Source organism: Doryrhamphus excisus, linkage group LG18 (assembly GCF_037039965.1).
Source record: "Doryrhamphus excisus strain RoL-2023G ecotype Guam linkage group LG18, RoL_Dexc_Guam_v1.1, whole genome shotgun sequence".
Taxonomy (NCBI): Eukaryota; Metazoa; Chordata; class Actinopteri; order Syngnathiformes; family Syngnathidae; genus Doryrhamphus; species Doryrhamphus excisus.
The window spans coordinates 17866056-17888442 of NC_136374.1; the positions used below are offsets into that span (position 1 = coordinate 17866056).

The 22387-nt window shown below is 44.7% G+C and overlaps 1 protein-coding gene across 2 annotated transcripts in view; it reads left to right on the forward strand.

The window, feature by feature from the left end:
* The window catches only part of plxna1b (plexin A1b), a 153376-nt gene that overhangs the window by 30474 nt on the left and 100515 nt on the right, over positions 1–22387 (forward strand). For both annotated transcript variants that reach the window (XM_058055833.2, XM_058055834.2), the window contains exon 3: positions 6072–6254. In XM_058055833.2, coding sequence (XP_057911816.2) covers positions 6072–6254 — 183 coding nt within the window. The remainder of the gene's footprint in view (positions 1–6071; positions 6255–22387) is intronic.

Sequence of the window (22387 nt, forward strand, 5' to 3'; positions counted from 1 at the left end):
ACAAGGAAAACACTTAATGTCATGAGACCACATCAAGTAAGCCGGAAAGATTTTCCTAATGTTGTTCCAGACAAACCAGAAGAGAATTGACTGTGTGGCCGACTCCCTTAACCTTATTAAATCCATCATGATGAATATCATTTAATGGATGTAACTGGCTTGTAAAACACAGTCCTATTCCTGTGGATTGAAAGTGTGGGCAAATGTGTTTTAGTAATTTTCCTTGATTAATTGAGCCCGAGTTGATGAGCAGAGTTAATCGGCAGTCTAAATGAGGTGAGTGAGGAGAACACTGATTGGACAGGTGCTGGTTTATGTTACTGCTACCATTAGGTCACCTTTCAGGTTAATATAGGCTGAATATGGAATTTGTTCATTTCCCAACAAGATGGAATGGTTTACGCGTGTGTGTGTGTGTGTGTGTGTGTCTGCGCAGTTACACACATGTAAATGACCGAGAGAGTGCCAGCCCAATGCCCAATCCAGTCTTTGTGGGCACGCCTTGCTCTCATCTCATTATTAGAGGAGCATAGAAAAGCTCCATGCAGCGAGGGAGTGTGTGAGCCACTCGGTTCTTCATGTTGTTTGACCTTTCTGTCGTTCTCAGAGGAGAATTTAGCTCAACAAATCCCCTCTCTAGCCACACTCTTAATGATACTAATTGTCAATGTAATTGTGTATTGATCTGTGGTGTGGGCGGGTGGGTGTTGTGTTGCTTACATCATTATCAGGAGTAATTAGAAAATGCGGCCCAGACAATGTGCCTGCGATGCCAACATGTTCAAGCGTCTGCAAACCTCTTTGACCCTAATGCTCTTCATTTCATTGTTGTGTTTATTTACATTAGAGGGGAGAATATTTCCAGAAAATATACCTTGTCTTCCATCCCCTGTAGCAGGGGCGGGCAAACGTTTTGACTCAAACTCATCTGCAGCGAGTTAACACATCATATAAATAAGTGCGAAAACATAACTTAAAACTGTTCCAAATAGGCGCAGAGCATGCTGGGTAGTCCAGCAGCAACAACATGAACAATAAAACATTGGGTATCAATCGTATGTTAACTTAATGTTTACTTCTCTGACAAACCCTTCAACATATTTTGCAATAAACGCGACAAAACACTGTAAAATGTTGGAGAAAGAGTACCACAAGCTCCCCAGCATTTGTTGATGTTTTTACGTTCGTATGCCCACATGGTGCGGTATATACCGTAGGATGCTGGATGTGTTCTTTGGATGGGTTTTGTACAAGTTACGGATTGTACAACCCAAGCGTGCCACGATAGTACCGCAGGTCATGCTGCCGGCTACAGCTTCCATGTTAAAGGATTAGTAAGAAGGAATTTGGAAATGCCCGATGGGCCGAATCAAGACCATTGCGGTGCCGATGTGGCCCGCGGGCTGCAGTTTGCCCACACCTGCCTAAAGCGATGTGTGAAATGTTTGCCATTCATTAAATTGTACTTAATCTAGCGTGGAAATGACAGCACTTCATTGTTTTGTTCCAAAAGTTTTTAAGGACAAAAACTTCCGTTTGTGTGTGGACGAATGTCAAAATCACGTTGAGAGACCTGCGTTGTATTCCTGTGGACTTATAACCAGTCTTTCTCAAGCTGTAGGGCGTGAGATCCCGCCTTTATTCCCCCGTTCTTCAAATCAGAACCAAAGATTAGCCGGTTTGGTGTTGCAGTACCCTGAATTTATCATATGCATAATTGGTACACAATTGATGGTTCAGGGAAAGGCTTTTAGATAACAAGATTAGACTAGAGTTTAAGGAAGCCACAACATGACGCCGTATGTCAGTAGGTCACGTTTTTCCATCAAATGAAAGTCCATTAAACACATGGAACACATCGGTATGGGCTGACTAAACAGATTTGCCTTGACTTTGCATTCTAAATACTACTATGGAGCTGTGTACCATTAGATGAGCAGTGCTTTCTCGCCACTATAAATCACCGGGAGGGTTTGTGCTGCAAACCTACCAGTACACACAAACATTGCAAAAACACTAGCAGTTTCTCTGCAAGTTCAAGGCTCCCCCGCCAAGAGTACTGTGTAATTTATGAGATGGCCTCTCCCACAATCCTTCTCTCTGCTTTGCACGTTCAGGTGAAAGCACCTGCATCTCCCCTCTGGTACACCAGAGCTTGGTGTGTGTGTGTGTGTGTGTGTGTGTGCGTGTGTGTGTGTTGTGCCTTTTTACCGTGAAAACCTTCATCATTGGATAGGGAAACAATGCGAGAGGCTGCAGAGGAAGTGTCCCTGTGTTTGTTTCCAGATAAGTCTTTTCTTTTCTCCCTGGCATAAATGTACACACAGCCTTTGCCCCCCACTGAAGATGATTGTTTTGTGTACATAGCTTCCTTATCAGCCATTATCATGCAACACGGATGCCTCATATGATGGTTATAAGATCTCTATAAGATTTTTTTCTGTGTCACACCTTCAAACACCCAACACCGTTGACCAGTCTTTAGTACGATTGCCCCCGTTTACATGTTTTGCGTGCCTTTTCCCCAGGAGGATCTGTTTTCCCTCATAAACCAGGTGTCTATCACCCATTGCCCAATGGACATTTTTATTTGCCATCTGTGTGTTTTTCTTTAAGCGTAATCGCAGTCGTTCACAGCAGCGGCCATATGTTACCGTACACAAGTCCGCCGCGGTTTCCCCTGAAGGAGTCGACTATATGATGAACTCCACGTGAGGCCACATCATGTTTGCGTACACATATTTACTTGGCTTGTTAAAGAAATAGCTGTGTCTCCTTCGGCACGGGGCGACCTGCGTCTGTAATCAGTCAGTGGTACTGGAGGTTTATTCATGTGTACTCACGTGTTTAGTGCCATATACTAAATACTACATTCCATTGGTTTGCAATGTGAAGTGAGCCTGAGTAAAAACAGCTCCTTACAAGAGAAATCTACCGTCTACCTTCGCCTTCCCACCGCATAGTTAGCATGTCAGTTCGGTATTAGCACCGAATTAGCTGTCAGCGCTAGGCTGGCTACTATGCAGCATATTAATAGAAATGGGAATTGTCTTCCTGCCACCTTGGCACACCTTTCCGCAGTTGAACACCTGATGGGTATTTGGCTCAGTATTTCCATCTGCGGGGCAGTAATATTTGCCCCATGCAGTTTCTAACGAGGCGAATGGTGTCCATTAGAAAATGTGCATAAGCTTACTCAGTCGCAGTTCGCAATGCTCGCTTGACCAAGGACTTCTTCAGGGACGATAACATCACTCTTTTGATCCCCTGATTTAAATCCCAAAGAGAACATTTGGGGATGGATGGCAAGGGAAGTTTCTAAAACTGGCCATCAGTTCCAGACAGTTGGTGCCCTTCGTAACGCCATCTCCACCACTTGGAGCCATCTTCCCAATAGCCTCCTGGAAACACTTGCAACAAGGATTCCCAAACCAATTTTTGAAGTGATTAACAAGAATGGTGGACTACTGCTCGTTACAGAGTCCAACTGGGAATTTATTTTGTTCTGGTTGGGAGAATTTTTACTCCCTACATTTTTTGATGAGCTGAAAAACAACCTATTTAAGTTTTCAATAAATGACTTTTTCAAAGCGCTTTTTGTCACACTCCCCCTTCTTACTTTTGCATAATGTAGCTCTACTTAAAACCTCATTAAGATCCAGGTCTGTCAGATCAGGTCTGTATATCGTATGTTGATATTCAACATAAATATATGGGATTATGGGCTTTTGGTCCATATTGCCCATCCCTAGGCACATTAAAACAACCTTTAAAATGCTTTTCTCCTACACGGAAAATACTTTATATTCCATGCTGATCTGTGCTGTTAAAAGTCACACGCGTGCAGAAAAGTTAGGACCTTTACCCTTGAGGGCCCCATAGGAACTATGTTTACGAATGTGTGTTTGTGTATGGTAAGCCTCATGGACTCCAGGGTAGACTGTCTGCGGTGTTTTCCGATATTTCTTCTCCTCTATAGAAAACTGATTAACCCTTTTAATGTCTTCCCTTGGGCTTTGACGTCACGGCGGTGCTGGTGTGTGTATGCGGCGAATGTTTGTTTATGGCATTGATTAATCCAGACTGATGGATTGCATTCCCGTGACTACGAGTATATGGTTTAAAAATGGTTATGGACAGTTTATATGCCACATGGCGTGCATAGATGCAGACACTGTAGCTTGTAGCAAATTGTCTCTACACACTTGGGTACCCTGGTCGGTAACCGGTAAACCTGGTTGTAACCTGCGAGTCCAAACATGAATTTGTGAGTGTGTGTCGTCTGTTGTCTTTGTTTGGGAGAAAGTGTGGCCCCATTTGTGGCCGCAACAGAAACCTGTTTGAGGTGGGGGCTTTACTCTCCTGAACGCACCATAAATAGTCATTAAAATGTCTGTCCTTGCACCGCCAAACAGAAGACAGAAAGTGAAATCAGCTCTTTGTTGCCTTTTCTTGAAGATCATTGGCTGTCCTACACGTTCTCACATTTTGGCTCCAGAATGGATGAGTGATTGATGAGAATTTGGCAAGAATGTGTGGATGAAAAGAGTTTTGCAGAGGGATGGGGTGGACAAAGGCAGGAAGAGCTGAGGTATTGATGCCTGCTCGCTTACTTTAGTAGCTGGAAGGTGACTGAAAAAGAGAACGTAGAAAAAAAACCTGAATAACGACTTATTGATGTGTGCTTTCTGCTGCAGGCTATTTAGGCAGATTGGGTGGGGTTGGGGGTTGGGGGTGTGGGTGGGGGTGTGTTATCTTTTCTCCTTTGTGGATCAATCAGATGATGTAGTGATAAGACTGTGGATTACACTGTCATTTACACTCTGCCCAAGAGTGAAATGTGTAAGAGAAGTGTGTGTTCTTACTGGCATCCACGCTAGACTGACAGTTTAAGGTAATCTTAGTACATCAAAACTTCTTGTCTGATAACTGACTTTCGTTCAGTTTTATTGCGCCTTTTACAGAGAAGCATGGCGTTCAATTATGGACTTTGAACCGTGAAGTAGATAGTCGGTTGAATTGCACCTTCCTAAAAACAATACAGGGTGTCTATGAAGTGTCTTTGCAATATTAACAAATGTATCACCAAGGCAAATGACGAGACAAATCTTGACAAATCCATCTATTTTCCTCCTCTTATCCGGGTCTTGGGGGCAGCTGACTCGGTAAGGTGTACCAGGCCTCCCGGTCCCTGGCTACCTCTTCCAGTTCCAGTTCCCAAGGCATCCTCCCGGCAGGGTATGCCCAAAACACCTCGCTAGGAGGCATCCGGGCTAGCTGCCCGAGCCAACTCAACTGCCTCCTCTCAATGTGAAGGAGCAGCATTCTTCCCGGGGGGGGGGGGGCAGCAGCTCGTATCCACTATGTAGTTCTTTTAGTCATTCGTGATCCAAAGCTCATGACCATGATTGACCAGCACATCGAGTCTTCACCACAACGACTGGTACCACAGATAATTCGACTCCTACACCCGGGTCAAGCCCTCACTGCCAGCCCGGAGGCCCTCTCCTATGAGAGCCAAATGGTATCAGATCTGAGGTGCAGAGTCTTCACACTCAGCTGCGAACCGCTACAGTAAACTCTGGCGGTCACGGCCCAATGAGCCCATCCTCGGGCCCTAAAAACCGGACCTCTTCAATGTCTTGTCTGCGCCTAAAATTCAGTCCATAAAAATTGTGAACATAATCGGTGACAAGGGGCAGCTTTGGTGGAGACTAATGATTTATTACAAATGAGGAACAGATATAGAGTTTTTTTTTGCTTCATTAAATACACCGCTCCAATATACGGGCGCCATTAGTTACAAGAAGCACATCAACACTGCAATCAATTTCTTGCCATGTTTGCTGTAGCATAGCCTCATCAATATGAGCTAATGGCATCAGTGATTTGGTTGCTTCAGGTCGTTGATGTCCCATGTCTGTGGTCAATACACAATATCTTTAACATAACCCCATGGAAAGCATGCCGGATAGTCATGGAAAGTCCTCTGGAACTGATAATGACATGCGGTTACACTCCTAAAAAGTATTATGAGATTATGACATATTTTTCTCGTCTTCCTTCTCAAGCCTTTGCAGATAGATGACAACTTCTGTGGCCAGGACTTCAACCAGCCTCTGGGTGGAACCAGCACCATTGAGGGCATCCCCCTCTTCATCGACAAAGAAGACGGCATGACATCGGTGGCAGCGTACGACTACCGTGGCAACACCGTGGCTTTCGTCGGCACACGCAATGGAAAACTGAAAAAGGTAAGAACATTTTCTTTTCTGCGTGCAACTTCTCCAAAAGTGCCTTTTCAGACATAAAGTCCAATGCATCATATTCATATTCCTGACAATATCCCAGCCCTGATTGAAGCCTGTTACTTTAACAAGCCGTTTGCTGCAAGCTGGCGACTTTTGCCTTCATTGATTGTCATGTGAGTCACGCCAGATGTAAAACGTTAGAGTTTCTAATTGTAAAAAGTCACTTTCAGTCATTTTGCTGGCAGTAATGACGAGCGTGTCTTTGCTCTGGTCGGCTCTTTGATCAGTTAAGAGGATGAATGAGAAATGATGTAAGCGACTTAGACAGAACAACAGCGGTCTATGAATGACCGCACTCTTGGGGATAATGGTTACTCATTAGAATTCACTCCAGTCTCCCTCTGCTCAAGACCTGTCAACTATTCCATTTTATGAATATATTATCCACTTATTTGTTTGAGCACTTTCTAATGCTCATTTGTGTATGCACGCAGTGTTTGTCGCTCACGCTGTGCATGTTGATATTCGCCATGTGGCGTTCAGGAGGGATTGAAGGAAGGGAACAATGCAGGTCGGCCTGAGATTCGGTGTTGTGCATTTGTCAAAATGACAGCCATTCACCGTCTTTACTTTGCTATTCTTGTGGCCTTTCTTCTCTGTGATTATGCTCTGCATGATGGATGTGTGCGAAACCTGGCTATGCTAAGCAAGGTATGCTGTGTTGATGCGGGCGTGTGATCCGACGTGTTTCCGCATCATGTTAAGACTTTCTGACAATGGGCAGGAGATGACTGGCCAATGAAAAGGGGCGCTGATGAATATTCTTTTAATGATGTATTCAGCCCAGATCAGCCGGTGTTTGAGCATAGTGTCTGCCATTGATTTTCTCTGTTTTAATTGTGTCAGCAGTAGAATACGGCACAGTGATTTTAGCTGCTGACAGTTTTTGTGTGGGTTCATGCAGACCATGCAGAAAGTCCATAGGCTGTCCATGTTCTTTCTGCTTTCCCCTGGAAAGCACTGCTGTACAGCCATGTTTGTATAACCGTGCCTGAGGGCTTCTGGAGAGGGACGAGTAACAATATCTGGACAATGGGGGAATAGTCTTTCAGGCATTTTGTGGTGTTTTGTACAGTCCCATTTTTACACAGAGACGGCTACGAATGATTGACAGCAAACAATTCATCTCACATTTAGAAACAATTGCATCCACCTTATGATTTGACCACAGAAGCACGACAAGATGAGGGTGTGCTTAACTAATTCCATCTGTCATCTGGGTACCGCTGTGGTCAAGGACACCCAGTGGTCAGCCAGCCGCCACCGCCGCATTTAATATTTGGGCTTAAAAGTCTCCATTCCGTTTGGACATTTCATTATCTGGAAGTGTTAGGCTTGGCCCAGACGTTGGTCAGCGTGCGTCCGTGTTCATCTGTCAGCACCCGGCTTACACACACCGTCTAACTCCCCGATCACGCTGTGGCGCTCTATGAGGCCTGGGTGATACCACGCCGCCTATGTCTATCAAGGAGTTATGGGTTTAGCCACCTTGATGGAGCTTCCAAGCCGTTAAGCTCTCCAAATGTCAACACATTGGCGGCGCCGACACAAATATACTGTATGGATATTGCAAATTGACATACGGTGCTAGCGCTTACAGTTGAATACACCAGGGGTTATGCTGTGGGTCGTTTCACCAAATATACCGTCCAAACGTCACACGTTGAACCACCGTCATGACGTCATGATGTGTTGCACGAGACTTCATCGAAAAATGTGTTTGGCTTATGGCTATCACCTAGTATATTTACATGTACTAAAAATTCATCTTTTTACACGCATGTAAACGCCTTCATCAGATCACCTATAGCTTTTTAAAGGGGAACATTTTGCCCATAATTTACAGTCCTTATATGAACATGAACATGTTTCTTTCCCTTTTCTGTGCATTTACACAAGTCAAAGTATCTTAGTATGAGCTATAAATTGAAAATTAACAATAGAAGAACTTGAATACAAACAAAGGGATGTTCCTGGACCAGACTCTGTTCTACCCTAGGGGTTGCACTGTAGTTCAGATTCCTGTGCTACAGTCATTGGGAAGGGTTGAATGACAGCCATCTGCCGTGTGCATGCGGCCCGTGTGCCACTTGGCCACCGCTCCCATTGCCCACTGTGGACTCCGAGTGGCCGTGCCAGGTTCAGGTGGGTGGGTGATGAGGTTCACGCTGAAAAGTAGAAATGAAAAGGCATTTCAACTCGGCATCGGGGTTGTTTTCTCTCATTGTGTATCATACACTACATAGTATTAGTATATAGTATAGTATATATTATATAGTATATATCAGCCTATTAGTCACTTTGCATTTTGTGAATCTGTGAAACTTCTCTGTTTTCCTCAAATGTCTCATGAATGAATAAACATGAGGAATGAAGACACAATATTCCATTCTGTGCTGCCGTCAAGCAGAGTGATGGTCTGCCCAAAAGTCCTCTTTATGTTTTTGGCAAACATAGCCAGAAACAAAAATGGTGGCTAACTATGTAATTAGGCGGCTCCCACACAAGGCAATCTGTGCTGTGCTTGGGAACAGTTGACGACTCAAGTCTGGTCCATTTGACGAGTATGGATGCTCTGATCCGTACTCAAGGATGGTACAGCGGTCCCACGTTAGGCAGGAGTGATGTCCCACGCCTACCAGCGGATTGCCAAAATCACTGGGCCATTTATTTGCTCCTGCAATTTCTGTAAGAATGCCTCGCTCATACTGCTCCGAACCCTCCTGCTCACTAACGCTGTTGTTCTCCTCTGATTTTGGATTCACATTTGCAATAAAAGTGGAATTATTATATTAGATTCAGCTCTCTTCAATTGCAAATTGGGCTTAAGGCCTAAATATGTCTTACACACTTATTTCAACAAAGTATCAAATGTATAGCATTTGAATCGTGATGATCAATAGAACAGATGAGTTGGAGTCACGGGCCAACACGACACCCACGCTTCCATCTGTCGTGGGCCCGTCTCCACCTCACTCTGAAGCGGCTAGCGGGAGTACGCTAGTAGTCCTGCTCTGCGGGCCTTTGGGTCACCCTGGCTAACTGGCGGACATGGCGTTTCTCCAAGCCGTGTCAACGTACGTGTCTACGCCTTTTGTAATTCCAGTAACGACCGAGAATCATATGCAGTATTAACTTTCCAAGTTTTGAGGATGGATTGTTTTATATTAGTGTCACAGCAGCTATGGTGCGTTCAAGGACTGGCCGAACAACGTGTCAAAAACATTCATCGTGAACCATGAAGATGTAAAAATGTACATATGCTGTATATTCAACCTGTACTATCATGTATTTATGAATTCTAATAATTTCGGGTGAATTTGGGGGGAAGAACGGCTTTTTTGGAGAAATTTGCAGGGCCGTCATTACTCAATTGGGAGCGCACGGGTATCCACTGTACATTCGTCAAAGTCCACAGTATGCTCCCTTATGCACAGGTACAGCACATACATGTACTATGTAGCGCATCATTAATCTGATGGCTCCTCCCACCAGGGATTGTTCACCACCAGCCTCTGTACAATGTTGACGTTGCAGTACCGTGTTGTATTATGATGTGTTGGCATCCGTAGACTGCCGAGCTTAAATGCGTCTACAACGGTGAGTAGAGGGCTGGTAGGTGGAGTCCCGGCCAATTCTGACATGTTAAATGCCCAGTGTGAGTATTCCATGCATGCAATGCTACCATTGAGGTTAATGAAGAATCTTCCCCCTGGTACTGCATATTGCCGTGTACAGCCAATTTGTGTATTCTACTGGGGTTGCTTTGTCACCATTGTACCACGGCCTAATTGACAGATATTGTGCTGCCACATTATGCTGACCTGTTACACTCCCCCGTGTTTGTGTCGCAACTTTCATGACGCCCAATCAAAAAAATAAAAAATGCACGGTAGGAAGACGCAAGTAATCAATAGATATAGTATAGTTAGGGACTAACATATACAGCAGGGAAGATTGTGTGTTTATATGTACTGTATACCGTATGCATGACTCCCATTTTAATGTTGTGAATAATAACCCCAAACTAGAGGGCCTGTAAAGAGACTTGAAGGAGCCCACATGTGGGGGAGTGCGTGTCATCTTTTGGCTTCAGCAACCGAGGCACGAGTTGTTTGACCCGGGCAGCAGCACAGAGGCTGGCTTTGTGCTGCCGTTTGTTGGCCCTCGGTCAGTAGTTCACACAAATGCAAGCGGTAACACGCACACGCACACGCACACGCACACACGCGTGTGGAACAGATGAAAGAGACGGCAAACGTAGAGCCCGATGAAAAGGATCAGATAGTGTCTGCTCAAGACAAAACAGATCATTTACACTTTGCCTAAGTACATCTTTTTCCACTTAATTTAACTCCTTCCCCAAGCGCCATCAGTCATCCAATCTTATCAGGATGTTCCCAAATTAACAGCAAAATGTGTCATTTTCTGCACTTATTTTTTCGTCCTCTTGACAGCGCTGCGTCTGGATGCCATTTTCTTATTAGATCCAGCCCAGTTAAGCCATAATGCCAGTGTGACAAGTCAAGCATGTACAGTATGTCTGTCTCTATCGCCCTCGCTCTATCGCCCTCTCTCTCTCTCTCTCTCTCTCTCTCTCTCTCTCTCTCTCTTCTCTTCTCTTGTCTTTCCCTCCCACTCAAACAAGAGTTCTCTCTTGGCATCCCATCTACAATCAAATCAGCTCAATCACATGAAGTCACAAGCTTGCCGTCTTCTCCAAAGCTAGCTATTTACAGGCCAAGTAAGGACAGGCGTCCGCACACACACACACACACACACACACACGAACACACACACACACACACACACACACACACACACACGGTATGTGCTGCAGTCATCCATATCAGCTGGACTCAGGAATTCCTCTCTTTGTGTATCTAATAATAATAGTCAATTTTAGAATTAATTGATTCAGAATTGATCTGGTTTTGTGTCTGATCACGTCCTGGGGTGCAGTACTAGGCTGCGGCCAGCAGAAGCAGTATTTAAAGAGGAATCCATCACAGTCGGGATATACATTATGTACCACGTTTGGGCTGCTCCAGCTGCTGTTACAATCATGTAGATTGATATTAATATTATAGTTCAATATTATAAACTTGAAACCATGAATAACTGAATTGTAAAATCAAGACTCAACTTTGTGAAAAAGCCACCAAGTCAAGCATTTTATGTCGCAACAATCAGAGAAAACTCGTGGAGGGACCGATAGTCTCTCTTCCTGCTGGACTTGATGAGTGATTGTTCTCCTGATAATGGCCAAGTCTAATATATGCTTGGAGCTGGAATGCACTGATGGTACTTCCCCTCCATAATCATTCATTACAATTCTAATTATTCTCTCCAATTAAGGAGAAGGGCTGACAGCACATACCGTATACGAGTACAGATGTGAGGAATCCACATACATTTTCTATAATTAGATGTGACTTATTAATAAGAGATCTACTATGATGCTCCCAGTCTCATTAAACTGGTTTCTTCATCTGCACCTTTATGCTGCAAAGGTCCATTTGCTTTAATGATCCATATTCCTAATTGAGTGTTGGTTACCATTAATTGCTGCAAGGTAATTGTCCCTTTATCATATTTTCCCATATAGCTTGGAAATTGAGTGCCACTGGTTACCTCCCAGTTTGAGCCGTACTTGTAATGACATCCAGGTACACATCATTCCCTAAACCCGTCCCTGGTCTTCGCTTCTGCTCTGTCACTGCACACTTCTTCTACACTACTCTTGAATGTCTGCTGTAATTCACCACTTCCAAGGGTTAATGAGGCAAAATGAAGAATCCATGAGAGATGGAGCCCCAGGAAAAAAAATCTTTTTGAAAGGAGGAGATGAATAATAAATGTGGCAGGCTACAATCCAATTTTAACTGGAGATCACACGAGCGCATACACAAGCTGGGATGCTAGCACGATCCCAGCGAGGACCTGGACAGCATGTTTCTAGGTCATCATCAGACATCTGGGATGTAATATCCATGGAGGAACCATGCTAGTAACGTGTCCATATTCACGCTTTACCTTTTTAGCTGCGTCCATTGTATGAAGAGCATCTTCTTCAGGTGCGGAATTGGGCATCATCAGTCGGGACAGTCAAAAGGCACCAAAAAAGTGATAAAGTCTGGTGCTTGTGTGTCCCACCAAACATTACAGGAGCATTACTGACACCTAGTGACCAGTGTAGAATACTACACAAGCCCATTTGAATGTCTTATATTTGTATTTTTGTTTATTTAGCCTTTGTTTTGCTAACAAGAAACGGCACGCTGTAAACCGAGGACCACGTATATATAAAAAAATCAGACTGCAACAGAGAATTCTGTAATATCCAGATTATTGTACATCCATAAATAAGATGCAACTACATACAAGCTGCACGTTTCTACATCTTGACATGGAATATTTGTCATTGCCGTTTTGATCCTTCTCTTTAAAAGCCGAGACATCTTGTTGAACGAGCTGGTGATGGACCATGGAACCTGGCCCAGATAGACTCACCCTGGTCAGACACACTCTGTGAGCACCCCAGAAGCCGCCCAGAGGTCGGTAGAACCAGGATATATAGAGGGGGTGGAGCCACCTAGTGTGGCCCAGCAAGGTGCACTGTGGTCGGACACTCTATTCGAGCAGCCCCCCCAAGGTTGGTAGAACCAGGATATATAGAGGGGGTGGAGCCACCTTGCGTGGCCCAGCAAGGTGCACTGTGGTCGGACACTCTATTCGAGCAGCCCCCCCAAGGTCGGTAGAACCAGGATATATAGAGGGGGTGGAGCCACCTAGCGTGGCCCAGCAAGGTGCACTGTAGTCGGACACTCTATTCGAGCAGCCCCCCCAAGGTCGGTAGAACCAGGATATATAGAGGGGGTGGAGCCACCTGGCGTGGCCCAGCAAGGTGCACTGTGGTCGGACACACTATTCGAGCAGCCCCCGTATGTCGCCATGTTCTCATGGCAGAATACCGGAAGCAAGTGTCTCTTCTCCAGACATCTAGGATACAACAGCATCTATTGGTCACATTTGGCATTGCAGTTGACTGCATGGACCTCCTGAGACCTTTCCACGCGTTCTTTATGATGAGGGTGCTGCTTAGAAGCACACGAGATGTCCCAAGACCAGAACCTGACCACATATGAGCCACATCTCTGTATAAGCGGCAGGGTTGACAGCATGAGAAGGAAGTAGCGGCTTCAGCTTGTTTTGGGATCCAAACGGACAAATGGCGTCATTTTCACACCCACGGTCACTTGAGCGGCCCCTTTCATGCAGAAATGTTCCACTCTGCGCACCTCCGTTTTTCTACCTATAGATACGCTGAAAAAAAATGTCAGACTAGCAGGAGATCCTCTTAGCTGAAGTACAGAAATAGCAGTTATATGACGCCTTCCTTGGTGCACGCTAGTTTAAGCATAAACACTGAAACACGTTGTTGGTTTTTCTTTGCTTTTTTTTCTGTTCCGGATGCCTTTTGTAAGCACATTCTCCTGCCAGGGTGGAAGTCCCTGCGGTGGCAAGAATGACAAGCTGCGATTGCAGCACTCCTCTTATTCTAAGGACGAGTGGACCGCCTCGCTCTTTTCTGTTGCAGCAGCAAATTAATACACAATTCCTCTTCGTCAGGAAGTAGAAAATGTCGGCAAACTTCTTCCACTCTAGTTTAGTACCATGGCAGACACGTGTTTCATGAAGTCATGGGTCATACTTGGGTACTTGGACACGGGACAGCAACCATATCCGCTGTTAGTGACCCAACCCCAGCACGTACTTTACAGTACACATTCATCCTATGAACCTGATGGTCCAAAGCAGTATGTTCCCACAGGTATGTGCAAACACAGATTCCCAGTGGGAAAGTTGGAAGCTTGCAGTGTCCAGAGGGTCAGGCACCCGTAGCACAGTGGGCTACATTAGCTTTGGCCCACATTCCAACTAAATGTCTCACACTGGTTTCCTTGCAATTAAAGCCAGCATCCTCCCGTGTATGCTTTGGCGTAGGAGAGTCTATCTTGGCTGTACACTCCACCGGCTCTTAAAGCTACAATACCTTTTACGACTTAGTCTCTTAAGAGAGGTCGGACCGACGGGAATGGAAGACTTTAAACTCCGTCACACCTATTACGCCAAATATGGAGTGTAAATGAGTATAAATACGTTGCCATCAAATGAGTTGATCTGGTGTTTGAATGCCAACAGGGACCCAGTCTAGCCTGGCTAATAGATTCACACTAGATCCTTTTGATTAGGGCTTGTGGCGTCAAGCTGATTAAGGTTTGCGTGCTGGTGTTGGAATACGTGCACATTTGCATACATACACATGTTAGTATTTCACATTTGCAAAGCGTGCGGAGAAAAAGCTCCAAATGATACGCTTGAATGTGATTTGGCTTTGAGTGTTAAACTGGAAGACATATGCTTTGGGACTGGGAAGGCCACCGTGTGCACGATATCACGTGCATACATTCGCCATTTTCACACAGAATGCTTGACTTTCATGCTGTTTAACTAATTACCATCTTCTACCATCTTCTACCATCTTCCCCTCAATGGAATATGTCTTCCTTAAGCCTGTCTACAACTTCCATGGATGCATAAAGTCCATGCTATCTCGCTACGTTAGCACCATTTGTACCTTATGATCTTTTTCTAGTCATTTGTACATCATGGGCTAACAATATTTACACGCACAAAATGCCTTTTTATGTCCACTCGCCTGCTTTTCTGTCCACAATTTGCCTTAAAATATGAAGCCGGGAATAGACAACACGCACATTATCTGTCATTGCTGGCTTTGAGGGACTTTCTAGGGATTTCACACAATCTGAAAAAGGGGTGGATGGCCATTTGGTTCCATGCCAAAACTTTCCTTAAATCCTTGAAATCGGATCTTATATGGAAGTTACCTTTTTGTGTATACGCTCAAAATGGTGGATGTCATTCATCGAGGCCTGCATAAAATGGTCAAAGTTTTCAAGTTTTCAAGCAAAGTTTACATTTACTACACCGCAAATCGCCATCGCCTTCGCCATCGGTCTGGCATGTGTTTCTCCAGGTCCCAGTGGGTTTTTCTCCAGGTCCCAGTGGGTTTTGGCGTTGCCTGTACAGGACAGTACTGTACTGTGCTGAAACTTTACAGGTTGTATATATTCAAAAAAGAAACTATGCACATTTCCTTATTGTAATAATTACAATCACACGAGGAGATTATGGCATCTTTTACTTTTTGCAGCATGCAGACCGTTGCTATCGGCTAAGCTAGGGGGCAGTACATCTGAACGTATAAGTACACATATATAGGGTACATATTTGCTTCCAGTTCGCCCTCCGTCAGGAACGTCCTCTTGGATTTTGGGTCTTGGAGCTTAAATTGGACTAATTATTTCCAGCAGCTTAGGGCTTTATTAAAGCATTAGTGGACCAAGAAAAAAAGCTTATGGCATTATTATTTGTATAGCTGACTTTGTGGAGTCCTGATTTTCTTCCAGTAAGCTGTTGGTAATTAAAGAGGATCACTGTTAGTCAATGTCATTTCTTCTTTCACCTTTTTTGGACTTTGTAATCACCTTCACACACATTTCTTAAAAATGTCTCTTAATGATTCATTTGGTTCACTTTGTTTCACCTTTCCTCAATCAGAATCACAATCAATCACCAATCACCTCTGATCGCCTTAACCCAGATCCTGTTGTCTTCTTTGACTAATACATAATCGTATGTACTTTATGTACTGCTCTATTTCCCCATGGAAGTAGTTATTAGCTGACTGACTGAGCTGTTTGCATCTATTCCCACGACGATCATTTGCCTGTGCATCGTCTTTCTTTCCACTCTCCCTTTCCCCCACCGATTCTAACCCGACTGGCCTTAGAGCCTCTCTTCCGCATCCCTCCATCCCTATGTATTCTCCATAGTATGAATTGCATGGTGTCGTCCTAAATGGGCTAACTCCAATTAAGCCCTCACTATTATATTTAATTGGTCATTTAGCTTGGCTTCCCTTTGAATGCCGAGTCTCCCTGGGAATGGTTTTGCTGGCCTCCTCCAGCACATGTGGTCATTTCAGAGGCCGTTTCCGCCTCCCTGCAGGTTTGACAATGGCTTGGCCAACGAATGACACTGCCAAGAATGAGCAGTGTGTGTGTGTGTGGGGTGTTTTTTGGGGGGGGGGGCAAATGGTGGAAGGAGAGATATTCTCCTCTGTGTATCTCAGTCACCTCGCCTTCCACCCATCATCAAACCCTCTCATTCACAGCTCCTCCATCCATGTGTTGCTGGTGGATTAAGCTAATTAAAGCACTGCAGTCTGCGTCCCAAGGGAGCGGCGACACACAAACACGCACACACGCTCATTAATGACAGCCGGTACATAGGCGCACACAATAGGATAAACAGGGACGAAACATGAAAACAAGCCCGCCTGCATGTGTGCACACGTGATGCGTGTCACATGACCAACCCGGATAGTCTTTGCATTAGAATGACTGAAGCAACATTTCATCCTTTCCATTTACAGACATCTGTAAACTACGCTGTTGCACTACTTTTCACAGCTGATGCTCAGTGGGGGGTTGCTCCAAGCTGCGGCCCGAGGCCTCTCCACTACAACCTCGTGGTGCCAATATGTGGGGCACTGGCAGTGAACTGCTGGCCCAGAAATAACATTAGACCCACTTTCTTCAACTGGGATGTGTGCTTCTATGAGTCAGTGTGCCCCATTTTCACAAACCAACACAGCATAGAATACAGGTACTTTTTGGTCATAGGTGGTATGTAGGTATTCTCACCAATGTGGACCTCATGTACGGCCTCACGTGGACCTCATGTAAGGCCTCACGTGGACCTCATGTAAGGCCTTACGTGGACCTCATGTAAGGCCTTACGTGGACCTCATGTAAGGCCTTACGTGGACCTCATGTAAGGCCTTACGTGGACCTCATGTAAGGCCTTACGTGGACCTCATGTAAGGCCTTACGTGGACCTCATGTAAGGCCTTACGTGGACCTCATGTAAGGCACGTTTATTCCTACTATCCAATATTTACTATGACTATGCCTTTCCATTGAGTTGACCCATATTGTGTTTAAATGTTCCCACTTCACAAGTCAGTTTTTCATCAGCTCCGACACGAAATGAGTGGAAAAAATGACAGACAACAGGAAGCATTCCATCCTGTCATATAGATGGACAGGAAGAGAGCAAACGCTGGTGGCACTTACAAGAGAGTCCTTCCGGATGCTTCCTCTTACAGGATATTGGCCGCGTCTCTGGAAACATGCCTGCTTGCAGGGAAACCTATTGGATTACTGATAACCTTGGAATGGATATGGTGTGTGTGTGTGTGTGTGCGTGCACGTCCGCTATGGGTTAGAAAGTGATGAGTTTATGTTTTGCCATGTTTGCCCCATCTTTTCCCCATCTGCACATTTACAGTCACTTTATAAACCATCTTGTTGTTGAGGTGAGAGTAGATAATGTTCCTCCTGGTGCTTCTTTTAAAGTGAGCACATGATGAAGGTAAGACCCCCCCCCAGAGATTTGTCTCATTATTGTGGAGACGATATCAACACGGTAAACACAAGCCACACCCAAGCCCACAGTAGCACCCCCCCAATAATAAGCCTCCAATAACGTAGGGATCTTTACTCCAAGTTGCCTCTGAATCCCCTTGTGGCAGGCCGGTTTCTTGGTTGCTATGACGACTGTAGTCAGGGCAGCCATAGATACAGATATGGAGAAGAGGAGCCAGGAGAGAGAGAGAGAGAGGCAGGGGGATCGGAGAGCTTTGTGACAACATGAAAACTGTGCTGATGGAGACGTTACTAGGTTATAGTACACCCGACGCCGTGCTGGGAGTAAAGCTTCAGCTGGGGTTGGAAGAAGTGGGCTTGTAGGTCATGTTTACCCCCTACGTGCGCATGTGTGTGCACATGTGTGTGCGTGTTCAAAACTACATAGAGAGATGGAACTGCAGAGACTGCACTCGCTCATTAAGTCCCTCGGCATGTTTGTCTCCATGGTTTTTTTTTGCGTACGCAGATGAGCCGTCTTTGTGCTCATCCATGCACAACGTGATCGTGAACAGGATCCAGTTCCCCCTGATACCACTTTGATACTGCTCCTAATTACAGCCACATTATGGAAATCTACAGGAATGAAGTGGATAAAATGTTGGTGTTCCACCTGGCGTTCACCTATAGACTCCAGATTTCCCTGTGTTCAGCTTACTTAGAAGTTTTTTTTTTTAACGCCATTTCCCACTTGACTGCAAATCAATATATAGTATATGGTTATTGCCATCAAGCTGACAAACTATTGCCACTGGCAGAAGGATGTGAAAGGAATTACAGAAGCGGCGTGGAAACCTGCTCTCTTATACAGTAGAGAATAGCGCGGTAGAGACTGGATGCACGGCAAACAGGCAGTTAGTGTCGGGACTCTTGATGGAAAATCCATAGTTTCATTACAGGCTCAGTGGTATGAATGTGGCTGGGAGGCGACCGAGGCTCCATCATGGGCCCTACGGGAGCCCAAATGGCCGCGTTTAGTGATGCAGTGAAGTGCAGAGGAGGCGCCGGGGTCAAGGCTGCTGCTGGGAATCAAGTGTGTCGGAGAGACAGAAGGAAGCCTCCGCATAAAGTTCTCGTGCAGTCACGGGCGCTGCTTCAACCGCACCCTGCCCGCCCTCTGGCGCACTGTAGCTGAACCCCCCCAATTGCATCCATTCTGTGCAGCTTTCTGTTCCAGTTACAATTTCTAGTTAGGAAATCCTTTCAATCCAATAGTTGGTGGTTCATTTGCATATTCATCGTTTGTTTACGTGTCTTTGACAGTGCAGATGTTGTAATGTACAATAAAGTTAGGAGTCAACTCCATCAGGTAGGACCTTTCAATTTTTTGGACCTCCAGGCTTTATTAGTGATGACATAACGCGGGAATCCGCATATCACAATAAGCTACCACGCATTTAATGAGCATATTAAAAGCACTCCGCTACTAAGGGATATTGAAACGGGCCTTGGGGGAGTTCATCTGAGAAAAGGTGGCACTCAGAAGCTCTAGGCTATTGTTTGTTCCTCTAGGTGATTAGAGTTTAGAGGCAGGCTTTAAGGGAAATGAGCTTTCGATTGGACCTTCTGATAAAGAGGTTGGGCTTGTAATGGTTGGTGACCCTGAGGACTACAGACTAAAGCTCAAACAAGACCTATTGTACAAAGTCATGTGGACTGATTGGAAAATGTTTCTCTGGTGTTTAGACCACATACTGCAAAGTATAGCCATCTCATCAAGAACTCTCCAGCATCGTATTTTGGTTACTCTTGATCACCGGGCGATATCGTGTCAACCCCACAACGCAATCAGGGGAGGGGATCAAAGTGGGGAACTCAAGTGGACCAGGTAGGAGATGAGGCAGCAACCATACACGCGCTCTTCATCAGTCTGATTGCTCGTAGCATCATCTCTCTAATGCAGTTGTCCTAAATCACCCAACCCCTCCCCTGTGTGTGTGTGTGTGTGTGTGTATTTGGCAAAAAACAGGAAATGGGAAAGTGTTGATGTCATGAAACATTACCTGTTGACCAATTGTAACAAACGGGTAGAACTGATTTTAGTAGTCGTGGTTTACTAAAAGAGTGGTGGGGGTAACGGTTCTCTGACAGATACTTGGTTATCTTGGCGTATCACCTGGCGTGATTCATATATTCATATATTTTCAACTTGTGTAACAGGTATCTGTGATGAATTCTTCGATACACAACTGTTATTGTGCTTTTCCCCAAATGCATTCCTCAGGCTTCTGGTGGACTAAATCATCCTTAGATGGTGGTCTTGGTTCAACCTGCTCCCGTGGCATACTCTTGACGTGATATACTGTAAATATTCTGTGTTTGGGTTTTTCCAGTATGCCCACATATTGGAGAAACCATAGTGGTCGCAGCGCTCCACAACTCAATGGCTGAATCCATAAAACGTGTTACAGATGCACAAGCTTTTTGTTTCCTGCCAAAGTCATATTTCTCTGTGTTTACTTAAATAACAAACATTTGCCTTTGTGGAGACATCCTTATACGTTCACTTCAAAACACACACACTGTGGCTACGTCTTCATTCCCATTTCCTTCCGCAGGGAGAACGAGGAAGCTAGAAGCAATGCAAATTGGGTAAAATGTTCCGGAAAGTGGCTTTTCCCACTGGGACTTATCCACTCCAGCTCCGCGTTAGCACTCACTCGACCGAAAATGAGACGGAATAGAAGAAAGGTAAAGGCATTGATGCTAAAGGTGTATGCAGACGAGGCCTTTAGGAGTGTATTTAGGAGTGTATTAGTACACGATGGCATTACAACACAATGTCTTTTCAATCTCTGTTATGCTGTAAATCCATATTTTGGACACATTTAACATTTCAGAAAAGCATTCCAGAATTGGATGCATCACTTTTTTTTATTCCCACTAACTCAGATTCCCATCATCATTTCATTGAAGAATAGCATCACAAGCTGTTCTCGGGAGCGTTTTTCTTCTTTAACTCCAGCTGAACTCTGCAATGTGCTCACTGCTCCGGCATAAGCCGTCACTCCCACCAAGTACGTTGCGGGGGTCATTTTGTGCTGGACTCAATTTATTGCCCTCCCTGCGTGTGTGTCGTTTTTTTGTGTGTGCTTACCCAGTTAGGGCGGACAGTGAAGCATTTCCAGTCCACAAATGGGCCATGAAAAACCTACAGGTTGCACCATCTGCCTCTTTTATGTGTGTGTACGTGTGTGTGTTTGTGTGTGTGTGTGTGTGTGTTCTGAATGGAGAGGTATCGTCAACAAGGAGCGTGTTCGGGCCAAAAGCAATTTAAGCAAACACACAAACTTTGGCTTTACGGGATGCAGAGGTTGACTCAACAAAGTTGGCATCACTAAAGTTGGGAGGATGCAGGAGAGGAAGACCATTTGAATGTGATATTTAGTTTCACAGGAAATGACACGGTTTACAGGAAGAGGGACACAATAAGAGCGACTGGATATGTTTTTGAAAGATGTGATTGTAAATAGTTTTGGGTTGCTGCTGGGAATTATGCAGGATGGAAAATAGCCTCCAATGTTATCCAAGCTAAAGTATACTGCAGCCACTGGAAAGTGAGCGAACAACAAAACGATTTAAAGCAAAAATAATGCAATACATTTTGATATTTGTAGGATGTGACGCAGCACCATTGGACATGTTTCCATAGAATCCTTCCCAACTCGGGATATCGGCCCTATGCTGTGTCCCCAGAGGAAAAATGATCTAATGTTTATAGGCTAGCTAAAGCACCTCACAATGAAGCCATAATTCATTCACTCCTCAGTCCCACGCTGGTGGTGGTAAGCTAGATGTGTATCCACAGCTGCTCTGGGCTGGACTGATGGAAACGTGGCTGCCAGTTTGTGCCCAAGGACACAATAACAGTGATTGGGGCTGGAACCACCAACCTTCCTGTTTCTGCCCAGAGCCTAATTGGGCTTTTTATGATCTAAATTCTGCTGAGCATCCATGCTGAGTCCAAAGTGTATATGTTACGTTTGTGTGTTTTGCATCCGTCCACTCGGTTTCTATATGAATGGGTCCTATGTCAGTCCGTGTTTGTGCGTGTGAGTCAGGAATCTGGCAAACGGGAAACTGTGGAGCCATTCATGCTTTGTTTGGAGCGTTGTCCAGGTTGTGTTTAAAGCCAATTTGAAGCCAGATCTGTGTGTGGAAGTCACTGTTTGGTTTCCAAGGTAAAAGCCAAAACAATGCCAGCACAATAATCAAGTCACTTTATCACATGCAGCATCAACAGTGTCATTTTGTCCAATTATTAATATTGCTGACCCATTTTCTCCACTTCTACTCTCTCATGGTGATCATGGGACAAAACATTGGCAATTTCAATCTTGGACCAAAATGTTGTTGAAAAGATCCTCCATTTTTGTAACTTTCGTACACGTGTCATACAATGCAGAGTCGGTTTCCTGAAATGTATTTAATTCAATACGATTAAATGTTATCATGAAAAAAATATTAATTTGTAATATTACTGTTATCATTTTGTATTTA